The sequence below is a fragment of the Indicator indicator genome, chromosome Z (genome assembly GCF_027791375.1).
Source record: "Indicator indicator isolate 239-I01 chromosome Z, UM_Iind_1.1, whole genome shotgun sequence".
In the NCBI taxonomy this organism is placed as follows: Eukaryota; Metazoa; Chordata; class Aves; order Piciformes; family Indicatoridae; genus Indicator; species Indicator indicator.
The window spans coordinates 17,259,341-17,273,548 of NC_072053.1; the positions used below are offsets into that span (position 1 = coordinate 17,259,341).

The following is a 14,208-nucleotide window of genomic DNA, read 5'->3' on the forward strand; positions in this document are numbered from 1 at the left end:
AGATGTTTGACCTCAGCCTCTCAGCCATGAGTACCAAGGATATCCTACTAGTTCTGCAAAGTAGAAAAGGAGCTGCTCCAGCAACAAAATGCCCTAATCCAAGGCCATCCAGGAAAATCCAGCAGTATCTCAAGGCTGTAAGAGAATTGGCAGTTCCCCAACATCTTTAAATTAACTCCTCCCAACCCTGGTATTTAGTAACAGCTTTAAGGAGTGCATTAAAAAAAAAAAAAAAAAAAAAAAAAAAAAGAGACCACTATTGTGAAATTTACACGAACGCACACAACTTTAGCAATACCACGTTTCCAGGAAAACTTGGCCATTAACTTCTTGTAGTCTATGCACAAAGCTGATTAATTAGAAGGGATACCACAGAGAGGCCAAGCTTTCTTTCCAGTTTAGCCCCTGGCTAGAAGAAGAATTATATTCTCAGACCTGGCAATATTAAGAATTACTAGGACACTGGGGAGCAGTGGTTTGTAAACATCTTTATCTTGCTATTAAATTAAGATGTATTGCATTATCACTCTCTACTCTGATATTATGGATCGCTGATTGATACAATGTTCTAGGAATTCACAGGAGTTAAAGTTTGGCCAATAAAAAAATACTTTAAACAAGTGCATTCGTGGTGCCAAGTTACTGACTTTAGAGAAACACCAAGTATGCATTTGATTTACAGTAGAATTACAGGCAATTTCTTTTTCCAGGAAGTAGTAGTTTCCATTCCATGCCAGCAAAAATTTTAAAAAAAAAATAATTAAATCTGCAGGTGTTTGGAGGGAAGCAGTTGGCCAAGTTCACAGACAAGACCAGAAACACAGCCCAAAAAAAGCTCTAGATTCCTGAAAAATTGGCCTGTGTTGGACAGCAATGCCCACTTCTCCCCTGACTCCTACTGTCCTCAACACCCTTTGACCAGGGAATGATTACATGATAGTGCATCTGAGGAAAGAGTCACAAGAAAATACCTAAAGCAAATACATCAGGGATATGCACACACACACACACAGCCCCCCCAAAACAAAAGGCTAGAATATACCAGGACAGGAAAACCAACTTTTCCTGTTGTTCTTGAAGCTCTTCTTAACTCCTCCCTCCTCTTTGCCATCTGCAGTCCTGAGTAATGAAAGTCTGCCAGATCTGTGTGGCAGCTTCCTCAGACTCTTTCCTTATGTTTCACATTAGCCAGCTTGACTGTTTCTTGCTCAGAGGCAGGTGGAGAAGGCTCATCATGACATCCAATCATGAGCTGATAGACTATCACTCCCGCAATGGCCCCAAGGAAAGGAGCAACAACTGGAACCCACCACCACTGCTTACCAGTCCTGGAAATAAAATAAACAAACAAACAAATAAATAACCAAAACACGACAAAGTGCACAAGGTAAGAACTGCAGCCAAAGCATTAGAATACTCATGTTTTGATCTAGAACAATGCAAAATCTGACCATCTCCAAATATCACCATTGACTTACAGAAGACAATAGTACCAACATGTTCACAACCATTTCCTAGGCAGATATTGCCCTGATATTGCACAGATATTGCAAGGTGACAAGAGATTCAGAATAGTTCCTTTAAGGAATTCCAAAGTTATCTCTTTTGCAAGAAAGGAAAGAAGTTGCAGTGCCTGAACCACATTCACTTCACTGCTTTCAGGAAAGCACCCTGTAATAGCGCATAGCCTATATATTGTTCGTGGGTCTCTTTACTGTCTCCAGCAACAACAAAATGCAGGTGGTATAAACACTCTTCATTTCATACCACCAAAATTAAAAAAAAAAAAAAAATAGACTCATGTTCTACATGCACCTGAATTTCTCATGTTTGTTCTTAAGTTTCCTTTTTGATAGCAGTTTGGTCAGTTGCTCTCACCACTGGAAACTGCTCAGCTTTTACAATTTAAGATGTTGGAGCAGTGCAGTGTATTTTGAAAACATTATACAATCCAAAGATACCTCATGCATGCTAAGACTCTTCACAGAGCCAGAGCTACCATGTATTTGGGCTTGTAATTTTTTTCCCCTGTTGTAAAAGGTCTATACTGAAAAGCACTTACCAGAACACTTCAGTGCCCCAGCCAGCAATGGCTGTGAAGAGACGAGGCCCAAAGTCTCTGGCAGGGTTGACAGCATAGCCAGAGTTGAAGCCCATGGATGTTCCAATAACAAGGACAACGAAGCCAACTGTGAAAGCCTCCAGCCCAGTGGGGACAGGGTTGTTGTAGGGATCAACAATAGCCAAGACACAAACAATCAGGGAGGCAGTGCCAATGAACTGGGGAGAGAGAGGGAATTAAAATAAGTGTTTAACCCAAATTAGTCTTTTACCTAAATTATTTAACTTCTGTGGAAGCCTATGCATTAAGAGCTTATGTGCTAAACTGGAAGAGCTGCATTAAGTCATCCAAAGGTATTATCAGACCACAGTAGACCCAGCACCTGTAGGAATGGGTGAGTGAAACACTTCCCCTGGCAGTCCACAAGCTTAATGAAGCCCACATGTTTTTCCTTACCTACAGAAGATCTATGAATAACTGTGCATCCAGAAAAGCTGAAGACATCTTTTGAACCTGCTTCCAACCTGCCACAACTGGCTAGCTGCTGTCCCTTTGACTGCTGATGGCAATTTTAAGAAGGAGACAGTCACCTTCAACACCAACCACCACATCCAGCTGACCTCTGAGTTGCATAACAACCACAGTAGCACAGTGCTAGTGAGGAAGAGCCATACTTCACATTACATGTATCCAGGGACTAAGAACAAGTGGTATTCTTTTCATTAGTGTCCTGGCCAGTGTTGTATCACTGATTAGTCCCCTTAACACAAGCCTTCTTTCTGTAAGGGTCCTTTTGTGACTCTGCTCTTCCTACAGGCTGGTGAAACACCTGTGTCAGCCCCAAAAACCTTTCTGGGTATCTTTTTAAATTGCAATTCAAGAAGCTAAGAACCACCCCATCCTCTTTAAATGCACTTCCATCCTTCCAGCACCCTCTTACCTGGTCAAAGAATCCGTTCACAATGTTCAGATGCTGAGAAGGGTAGGTGGCAAAGATACCAGCAGTGCCATTCTGTCCTGTTACATACAGGTGGTTACTGCCGAAAGCCCAGATCGCATCTAGAGGGGACAGAGTCAGGAAAGTCAGAGAGGTTAATGATTTTCCAACACACAAAGAGAAGACCCTGCTTGAAAGATGACTAAAATGTAGGCTCAGGAGAGCCATGACTATTGAGATAGAATTCCCTGGACACTTTGTTGCTATGTGTTGCAAAACCATTTGTGACAGAGAAACAGTCACCTGGAAAACTTAAGGCGTGATTCAGAACAGCATTTTACCAGTCAGGCTCATGCAGATGACATAACTCCCTGTTTCTAATAGTTCTTGCTTACCGGGCACCATGAAAGAGAGCCACAAAGTAAATACCAAGGGGACTCCAAATCTCCATCAAAGGCACCTAGATGCCTGTAGTATCTGGTTTTGGTGTCAAGAAATGAAGTATTGCTACAAATCTGATCTGCAGCAAACAATATTTGGGCTGATCTTGTACTTTCCTCTAAGCCAATATAAAAGTAATTTCAAATCTCAAGGTTGTCTTGGAGGGCAGCCAATCCCTTGCCTTACCACCATGCAGAAACTGGATAACTAACCTATTTGGGCTGTCTAGATTTCCTCTATGGTCAGTGGAGAGAAAGAAGCACTTCTGAAAGTAGCTCTTCCATGGTTTAGATGGCTAAAATGGGATTAACACTCTTCTGAAGAGTTTACTTTAGCCTACTAAGAAAGATAACTGGTGTTGAACTGGTTTCCTCATGTCTACAGAGATAAAGATAGGTGCCCCTGCTTCTTTCTAAAGTGAAAAGCAGTCAGTGATAGTGATGGGGTGGCAGTATCTTCCCTTAAAATTTTCTGCTCAGCTACAGGGAACACTGCTCCTGTTGCAAGAAACAGACATCAGAAAGGCACTTCTAAGCTAAAATGCCACCCTTGATATTTGAGGAAGAGTAATTTCCAGCACAAAGAGTCAGTTCTTGCCCACTGAGTATTCCCTGTAATGAGGACCAACACTCAGGGGGAACAGATGCATGAGAAACTGGATTTCTAGAATGTTCACCAAACTACAGAATCACCTTAAGAGGAGAAAAAATTGCTAGGAGCCTAATTGTCTGGAAGATATCACAAGACAATGCAGAAGCATATATGAAGGTTTGTTTGTTTTTTTTTTTTAAACCAACAAGGTTGAAGTGGCTCTGAAAAATATCCAGATAAAATCTCCATCACTACTAGTGCTTCATAGGCTTTTCTGGAAGGTGTATTTTAGTCTGGACAGTAGATATAAGAGGGGACATCCAGTGGTCCACAGACCATTATTCAAAGACCCATGCTGGTTGGCCTTCAGATTGATTTGATGAAGCTTGGACCCATCATCATGAGAGCAGTAAAGCCCTTCCAGAAAGACAATAAAGAGGCTTCTCAGATCTTTGATCTGCAAGGAAATTATTCTCTCTGATCTGGAAACCACCCTTCCTGCAGTGAGTCAGAAAGAGCAGTAATCTTACCCCAAATAAAACCACAAAGCTTCTTCACTTACCATAGTACAGCCCAAAGACTATGCCAGCTCCAAGGAAAGCCCCCAGGGTCTGTGCTAGAGCATAAATTGGTAGCTTGATCCAGGGCTCCCGGGCCAAGAAGCACATGGCAAAAGTAACAGCTGGGTTCAGGTGTCCACCTGCAGAGAGGATGGTATTTAGTGTAGTTTTACAGGCAGAGTTTGGATTGCAGAGACGAACCAGGGGATACTGGCTTCCATCACAGTGCCACATAGAAGGACCATCATCTAGGCTTACACAACAATTGTCACAAGTGAAATCCAGCCCATGCAGAGCCCATCTTACCTGATACCTGTCCCGCGATCAAAATGCCAAGTGTCACAGCAAAGCCAAAGGCCAGGTTGACAGTCAGGAAACCACCATGAGTCCCTCTGCTGAGCACAATCTGAGCAACAGAGCCACAGCCAAACAGCTAAGGAGAGAAGAAGAGATTGAAATTACCCTCTCTTTCACATCAGAGCCAGCTGCTTGCCAATGCCTGTGATTGCTTCACTTACACCTGCATGCACCATCACAGCTTACCTGTGACTCTAAGCCTTGAAAATGTTAATCTTTGGTTAAAGTATCTGGGCAACCTGATCTAACAGATGTCCTCGCTCACTGCAGGGGGGTTGGACTAGATCACCTTTGGCTATCCCTTCCAACCTAAACCATTCTATGTTCTGTGTTATCTCTAGGGACTGCAGGGAAGGCAAAAGGACACAGGACATGCCTATTCCCTGGCAGGGGGAACCAGAGTCAGAGCTTAAAACAAAAGCAAGACCATATGACTAGTGGCACTAAGGTGGTAGGTGAAAAGAATCACCAGATAGCATCCTGGATCAAGGTATTTACAGTGCTCATGTTCCCACTATGTAATGTAAGGGACCTGCTCCTGATTATCTCTACCCTTGTATCTTCCACTGGCTCCACCTGAATTAATTCTTGCTATATAGCAGGGATTATCATATCAGCAGGTACTTAAATTAGGACAGAGATTATAGCTGTCTTCACCTCTGCTGCCACAACTGGATATGCCCATTGAGCAACACACAATCCAGATCAGGGCCAAAGCCAAAACACACCAAACTTTTATCCCCTTTACTACTGGTGAATTACTAACAAAGCTAACACTTTGCCCAGCCTGCTGGGAAAGGACCAGGCAGGTAGGTTACTGGCTGGCTTATTAGGTGGACACTTTGTATAGAGGAATCTATCAAGAAGCCATGTCCACAACACAGGACTTTGTGCAGAAAGAACAAAGGAACCAGCCAGCACTGCTCTCTACTGGGTGCAGTTAGAACAGCCTCTTCGATGTCTCAATGCTAAACTGCTCAGACAGGAAGCCATGGCAGAGACGACAACCAGGCAAAGGCAGAAAAGATGAATTTTGTTTATTGCGCAGCAAATAGAGACATGATTCACAGCTATGCCCAAACTACTGAGGGAAGTCTAGCTCCAACTGAGCAAATAAATACTGGCTAATGACCAAGGTGACATCTGTTCCTTCTCTTACCACAGATGAGCACCAGCATGCTTTAGACAGCTTTGAAAAGAGTACTTGGCCATGGTGTTTGCCTCTCTGAAGCCACTCAGTACATCAACCTCACCAGGGAGGGGCAAAGACCACAAAATTCTGCAGTGGGCATCCGAACTTCGTAAAGTTGGCCCCAGGTTTTTCCTAGTGATTAAGGTATTTGTGTTATTCACTCTGAAAGAACTGGCAGTCCTGCAAACAGATGGTGGTTGGCTTTTTAGCCACATACCTTTTAGTTGCAGAAACCACAGAGTAAAGTTCTTTTCACCTTTCACTTCCCTGTTCATTTTCAAAGGCCTTCCTTTAACCTGGAGGAATGCCAGCTCTACCATTTCTCAAGAGGTTACTCCCCATTCTCCTCCCCAACATCCTACACCTGGTGATAGCTTTCCAGCTTTTCTTCAGAAAAGAGTCTATGGCCCATGTAAAAACACCCTGGAGCCACTTCATGGGAGCATTACAACTATTTATCAGATGAGCCCTGAGCACTATTTGGCTTAATTCAGCATAACAGTGGAAAATGTCCCTTAGCAGATAAAGAGTAAGGTGGTATTTAGGAACAAGTTTGGATTTTAGCATGGTCACGTGCAATTCTATACTGCACCAACATAGTCCACTAGGCATGAAAACATTCTTAGTCATGACATCAGTCCGTGGCATTTGTCATAGTTTTGTTGTGGTAGTGGTTATTACAATTTTTAATCACACCATTTTTACTTCTGCTATTTGCTAGTATTCCTTCCAATTCTTTTTCCCAGGCCATATGAGACAGAAGATCCTCAGCATCTATTTTTTAAGACTCCCTTTTCCAGTTCTCACAAAGAGGTGCTTAGGAGCAGCTAGCTTGAGTTGAAAGGCAAGTAACAGGCAAAGAAATTCAAGTAAAACCAATTCAGCATTTATCCCAGTGGCTTTTCAGTCTATGTAAAGCCTGTAAAAGTCCTTAGGCATTATTAGACTACTATGTTCAGAAAACTGCTGCACACTCAGAGGTGAGACAGCCCCTAATTCTCTTATTTTAATAATTTGCCTCCAAAAACACTTTGTTTCAGAAAATATTTTGGGAGGTTGGGTTTATTATTATTTTTTCCTTCCTTTAGTTACTGGAAGAACATCCCAGGCAAGAGAAACCAAGATTAGCACCTTACACAGCAGTGGGCACAGCAGTCATCTGTTACCCCCCCATCATCCACTAACTAAACTCAAACTCAGCTTTCAGGTCCTAGTAAAATGATTGCAAGCAAGCATTACTCTAATGTATTAAATCTACTCTGCTAGGAATTTAGGCCAATGCACCCATTAACCGGGTTAATTTCAGCTTACTGGCTGTAGCAAATCTAATGGCTTTCCTTGACAACAGTGAGACTTCTCACTCATTACAAGCTGATCCAACTCCTTACACTGGGGGTGAGGGGGGGGGGAGGGAGAAGAGAGTAGGGGGGGAAAAAATCTATGTTCTTCAGGATTTGTGAGCTGAACTGGTTCAAGGGTGGAAGGACTGACAAACTCCGAAGTCTGTACAAGGGAGAAGACAGTCAGAAGCAACAGCAGTAAAAACAGGAAAAGGTAGCAAGTTGCTGAGTGAGACTTCATATTCTGGAATTCTTAAACTTCCCTATGTCCACATCAAGTTTGTAGAATGGCCATTTGGCCTTGTTACCCAAGGTAAAAACACCCAGTATCAACATCAGGACACAAAAAAGCTCTGGAGATAAACCATAGCTGGTAGGAATGGAGTAAAAAAAAAAAGCACTGGAAAATCTTGAGAACAAAGAATTAAGGCCACCTAAGTGTACACACAGATCTTATGCAAAGCACCTCCATACACGAGCTGAGGAGGAAGGTAGGGCTCAGCATTCCTCTTCACAATAGCCAGGTTGCTTTGCTTTCTTCCTTCCTCTTTTTTTTTTTTTTTTTTTTTTTTGCTAGTGCTTTTCCACACTTAAGTATAACACAAGAGGCCTGGATGCATTTGTTCTTGGATTTCAGATAGACTGATCTCTAAATCAAGATGAGATAGTTTTGCTGGCATAGACCAATAGAAAGGTTATTGCCAGAACTTGCAGATTTCCTCCTTTGCAGAAAGACCCCCAGGGATTAGGCAAGGAGCCTACTGTAAAACGACCCTAATCAAGTCAGTGGACAGGAAAGGCTGCTCAGCCCTTGCTGCCCTCTGGTTGGTGGGGAAGAAGCCAAAAGGGCAGTCAAACATGAGTCCACCCTGAAGGACGAGACTCTGAGATACTGATGGAAGATTTTAAGCATCAAATATTAAACACACAAAGGGCCACCTCTCTTCATACAAGAATGAAACTTAGGACTATCCTACAACCCCTCCAAGGTGGCAGGCTTGAAGGGAAGGGGCAGAGGACTATCGATTTACAGCCAGTTTAAAACAACTTTGACTCCTCTGCAACAAGGAGTTAAAGGCACTTACTAACCAATCCCATGGCCTCTTGCTGCCCTCCCTAGGGAACAGGGCCCAGCTAGGTAGATATGAAGACAGGTCCATTCCCTTTGCACTTTCTGCTCAAGCAGCATGCAGAGATCCTCTTCTGTGGTCTTGTGGATGGCCTCCATCTGCCACAAAAACAGTGCAAGGAGCGCCATCGTTTTTGCCTTTCCTCAAAGCATCTCCCCAACAGCCAGACTGATCATTGCTTATAATTTGTAAAGCAAGGAGAAACACTAAACCCCACAGTCTGGATTTTTATCCAGCACAGCTGGAGGCAGCCTGCACAGAAGCAGTCTTACAGGCAAAGGCAGCAGGAGATGATCTGTTACAGCTCTTTCTGCACCACACACTGTCCCTGAGCCAGGCAGGGCTGCAGGTCTCAAGAGATAAGAAAGCTGTACCACACATACCTTACATGCTACAACTGCAGTGCACAAAGCTGAAGAGAGAAGCAGCACTCAGCACAAGAAACCTGAGCAATGGTCAGTGGAAAAGTTAAGCATTAGAGAGGAAATTCACCATCTCATCTTTTTCACACATGCAAAAGCAGTAACACTTATTCTGACACCCCTGGTGTTCCTCATATCAGAAGGCTACGTTTCCTAGACCCACAGGTCTGGTGAGGTTTTGGTCAAAGAATTGGGAAGTCCTGAGAAAAAGCTGCCTGTCTGCTGAGGACAGAGCATGGTGCTTGCGCTCTCCTGTTCGCAGGGAAAAAACCTCCCTGCAGTTAATGAAGAACTCCGACCTCTTCTGGTGGAAACAGCGAGGAGAAAGCAGCAGCACTGCCATTTCCCCACATCGCCACGCCCAGAGGCGAAGACTCTTTGCAGGGAAGAATCAACCTGGCACACCTACACCCCAAAAAGCTCCTACTTGACCACAAAGTCAAGACAGCCTTGACTGGAAAGCGATTAGGAACTGTTCTGCTTTCTTTTTGTGCTTCAACAGCAGTGAATCACAGTCTGGGTTTGAAATCAATTATAAACAGCAAGTTACTTCTGCGAATGTAAAAACCAAACAGAGCCCACGCATGGTATTTAGAGCCAGTGGAGCAAGGCAAAAAGATCTAGCCTTCAAGGGAGGCATGGAGGCCTGCCACTGGAAATCTGGCTTTAGTAAGTTGCCACAGTACAGTACAAACAGCAAGCGACTTGGAAAATGCCTTCAGCTTTTGCATTGCTTAACTACTGCCAGCAAGTGGTGCTTCCAACATTAGGTATAAAGTGCAAACAAGCGACACTTGTAAAGTGCATTTTGAAGGTGGAAATAAGTCATCTTAATTATCAAAAGAAATGTAGAATCAGCATTACTATTCATGTACCAATAAGGACACTACCCACAGACTACAATCACATTGTGCAAGAAGCTGTATACAACAAAAGTGGCTTGCAAGTAGAGAGCACCTCACCTTTGTGCCATTTAGGGCTTGTCTGCTTTAGTTGGATTTGTTTTCCTTTAAAAAGGGGCACTATTTTCTTTTAACATTTGCTATCCTTGCAACTAACATTAAAAATACGAAAAAGAAAAAGCATACACTGGGTTAACTTTTACAGTCAAAGATACTTTGCAGATACTCTGAAATAGCTGTGCTCTAGAAGAGTTTGAGAGCACTTCAGTCATTATTGAAGTGAAAAAAAAAAGAGGAGGGAGGAAGCTGAAACCATTCCAATATCCATAGTGGGACAAGTTTTGCATTACACAGTGAAATTTAAAGATACAAACTTTAAACAGGCTCCCTCCCTTGGGGCTAGGGAAGTTGATTTCAGTTTGAATGATATCAAAACCTAAATCTATCCTCACTTCTGTTCTAGACATATTTGTGCCAAGTGAACTTCATTTCTTGTAAATACAATTTCATAGATCTCAGGTCTTTCCATAGGTATTTTATTGTCTGAAACCCATAACAGACAGACATTGTGCTCAAAAGCAGCTAAATGCCTTCACACCCAGCTCAGCCTGATAGCAAGGTATAAACCAGGGATTTCATAGAATCACAGAATCTGCAAGGTACAGAATGAATTAGGTAGTCCCAAGACATATTGTCAAACTACCATGCAGACAATCTAAAAGGAGAAGTCAGCCATCTGCAACACCATTTCAGGCAGGTGATATAACAAAAACCTGCAAAGGACAGCAGGGAAAAAAAAATAGGGCTTTTTGGTAAAATAAATTAGAATTTTATTATTTCAGTAAAAACAGACTGGAACAGCTTCAAGATAGAAAGGGATTGACTTCCAGCAGACCAGTATTGTAGGCTTGCTGCCCTGAAAACCATGCTCCTCTCTGCATACCCTTTTTTTGACTGCTGACAACTCAGGAGCATTCACTGTGTTTGGGACTTTCCTGTTTCTCCCACCAGCCCACCTCATCGTCTTGCACATGGACACAGAGTACCTATACAGAGGTACACAGAGTACAGAGCCTTCCACCCACTACGGAGTTGATGCAAGAGATCCTAGATGACTTTTACAAGGACTACAAGATGAAGTTGAGTGTGTCACTAAGACCAGAATGTTCTTTGCCCCCAGACACTACCTCAGGAATTCCTGGAAAAGACAAGGGATTTGCTTGTATTTTTATACACAAACATTTTTAAATACAGCAGGTGTGGTGCTCCAAATGACAAGGCACATATTGGCCACTTCTGCCAATGCAGCACCTAGCCTGGCTGATGGCTGACCAATTACCTCCCTCATTTGAGAGGCTGGTTATGATTTTGAAGCAAACCCAGGCTCTGAGGACATCCCAACTCCTCTCTGCTCCATAAGGCTGTAGGGAAAAGTAGTTTCTGTTGTGCTGAAAAACACAGAGGAAGTAAACATATTTTGGGGATACGGAGTCCTCCTGAGAGCTCAGATCCACATGGCTAAAGGCTTGCTTTGTTTCCCAGGAATATTAACTTGGCTAGAAGGAGATATTATTTCACCTTACGAGTCTTACCTTGCTTCAGTCCCAAGACTAGCTGCAGCAACATCAGTGATTCATAGACAGCACATTTCTACCTGTTAATCACTTTCCTATCAGCTTCTACCCACCTTAATTCCAAATAAGCCTTCCCTGAAAAATCAACAGGTCTTGTTTGCAACTCACTAAAGCCAGATGACTCTGATAAAACCACTGAATTGTGCAAAGCTGCTTTCCTTTAAAAGTGGTAGTATTTTGCAGGGTCTTCACAGAGTTCACCATCCTCCCACACAAGAATCAGTAGCACTTTCTTCCTCATCAGAAAATAAACTTGTTTATGAAAGCAGAACATTTTACATTGATCCTTGTGTGTTCTTCCCCAGGTGCCCATGTAGCTTTATCAAGCCTTCCCTCACTTTCATCTCCTTCATCCACTACGTTTCTCCTTGAAAAGTTCTGCCATTAGTTAGAGGTGCAAAACCACAGCCGTTCTGCTGATACCTATAGGATTTATCTAGATTTACACCATTTCAGAGGAACTTTCACCCACAGATATTTGTTGTGCAAACAACTCATTTCTGCTGCAGTATTGACACACCAAACCTGTGTCCTACCAGGTAGTCCTGCATTTTCAAATACAGATGTCCAAAGCCAGATATTCCTGTGCCGGTTTTGTCATACCAGTATTTGGTCTCCACTCCTCACAATTGTTCTAGCTGTTTGTATCTGCCTTTGACTTCAAAGTTCTGCAAACTAAGTCATTTACACAGATATCTACCCCACTTTATCCCTTATAACGCATCCAGCTAGAAAAGTTTTGTTGCTGTTCACCATTTAAACACATTGACAGCTCAGCATTGTCCCATACATGGCAAGCACAAGCTCCCAATCAGCTGCTGACACAGGCTGCCATGGAGTCATGCAGCCTTTCTGATAAGACACTGGGGAACCTGCCACCAACAGCAAAAACACACTGCAACAGTTTAAACTCTGGCTGCTTCTTCTCCATAGGATGCACAAGGGAAACAAAGTGAGATGAGGAAAAAACTGTCACTTCCCTGGGCAATAACACTTGTGAAGTATTTCAGTGCCAAGAAAGCACTCCAGGGCAGACAGAAAGGAAGTTTTGCATGATGTGTAGCAAAACACTTGCTGCTGCTTACACAGAGACATTTTGCTCCCTATGCCTCACAGAAACACAGAAGCCCCTCATACTCTCAACAAACTCCACAAACCCCACTATCCACCAGAAACCCCAAAGACTACTCTTCCATGAAAAGCAACTTTTATTAACTCATTTCCTGTAAGTAGGGCCCTCTCCTCTAGTGTCCATGTGGCAGGTTGGACCCTAGCATGGCTCATGCCCAGTACAAACCCTAGCAGAAGTATGGACCCTTTACAAGGACAATTTCCATCCCCATCCACGGGTTACAGAGCATCCCTGCACCATAAACTCACCACCAGGATCAGAGTCCCCAGGCATTCAGCCAGCGCTTGCCGCACTAATTTGTTTCTGATCCTCAGATGCTCCTCAATAGTAGCAAGAATGTCCTTTTGCCTTCCCATCACAGCAGAAGTACCCTTCAAGTGGTGACAAGAAAAAAAGCAGAAGCGAGCAAAGCCTCAGCAAGCTCTCTCCCTCAGCACAGTTGCCTTTGCTTTTAAGTTCTGATGCCTGACACACCCCCTGGTTAACCACACCCCTTCCACCGCACTTCAAACCCAACTTAAATTTTTCCTCCTTTTCTGAGTGAGACAGAGTGGGTGGTTTTCTTCATTTTCTTTATTGCTTGCACAGGTGAGTAAAAGATTCAGAAGTTTCAGAGAAGGAGGAATTAAACACAGGAAAGATGTCCTGCTCAAACCCTTGCTGTTTTCGTAACTTACCCCCTAAATCATAGGGCCATATCTGCTTCAGCTAGAGAGCTAACAGCTAAATTAATGGGCTGAGCAGTGTCTTAACACATCTGTGTGAATGTGCTACCCTGTGATGAGTGCTCATGTGTTGATTCAAAGGCTGCAAGAGCTTTTGCAGCAAAATTACGGGGCAGGAGGGTTTGATCCTCGGCACTTTTGGGCTGAGGCCGAGGCACCTCCTCACTGATATTGTGAAGCAAGATAAGACCTCTCATGAAAATTTGCATCTGGATCCAGACTCTTACATACCATTACAGCTTGTCACCCCCTCCTAGGGCTTTGGGACATTAGCCCAGGCTCCATGGAAGCTTTGAAGAAAAGCCATGTGAGATCTGCACTGCAGAGCCAATCCCCATTATAGGACCTTTATGAGGAGCCCATAGACTCATCGTGCCTCACAGGAACCAACTCTTGCTGCCTTTTTATCCTCAGTAACATTCTGTATCACCCTTGGCCAATTCTATAGGATGGTCTGAATGAAAGCTGTCCCAGTTTGTACCATCTGGGATGAGGGCTGCTAACAGAACGCATGCTGCTTGTGGCATCTGGTTTGTGTTACATGAGTAGTAGAAGTTCCCTGTGCTTCTTGCCTCACCAGGGCTTGACACGGAGCAGCAGGGCTGAACTTGCAGGACTGAAGGGGACCCTTTTCCTGGATTTATTCCCCCACCTCCTATATGCAAAGCTACAGATGCCCAGCTTTTTCTTCTCCCCTTACTTGACCATCAATTTTCCTGCTGAAAAGGCAGAGCTTTTGAGTGCAGTGGTGAATAGGTCTTTATTTCATACAGAAACTGCAGC

General features: G+C 43.4%; 1 protein-coding gene across 1 annotated transcript; it reads right to left on the bottom strand.

Moving 5' to 3' along the window:
• Positions 1–239: 239 nt before the first annotated feature.
• LOC128979177 (aquaporin-3-like) lies at positions 240–13,105 on the bottom strand. The gene is made up of 6 exons (XM_054397329.1): positions 12,949–13,105; positions 4,898–5,024; positions 4,594–4,731; positions 3,003–3,121; positions 2,063–2,280; positions 240–1,328 (listed from the first exon to the last, which is right to left on the bottom strand). The coding sequence occupies exons 1-6, from the start codon at positions 13,054–13,056 to the stop codon at positions 1,160–1,162; spliced, it is 879 nt and encodes a 292-aa protein (XP_054253304.1). The 5' UTR covers positions 13,057–13,105; the 3' UTR covers positions 240–1,159.
• Positions 13,106–14,208: the final 1,103 nt, after the last annotated feature.

Excerpts from the sequence above, each read along its gene's own strand:
- LOC128979177 (XM_054397329.1), bottom strand. The coding sequence starts at position 13,056 with ATGGGAAGGCAAAAGGACATTCTTGCTACTATTGAGGAGCATCTGAGG. Across the intron at positions 4,732-4,897 it reads GATCGCGGGACAGGTATCAG|GTGGACACCTGAACCCAGCT; the intron begins GTAAGATGGGCT and ends TCCTCTCTGCAG. Across the intron at positions 3,122-4,593 it reads AGTCTTTGGGCTGTACTATG|ATGCGATCTGGGCTTTCGGC; the intron begins GTAAGTGAAGAA and ends TGTCCCCTCTAG.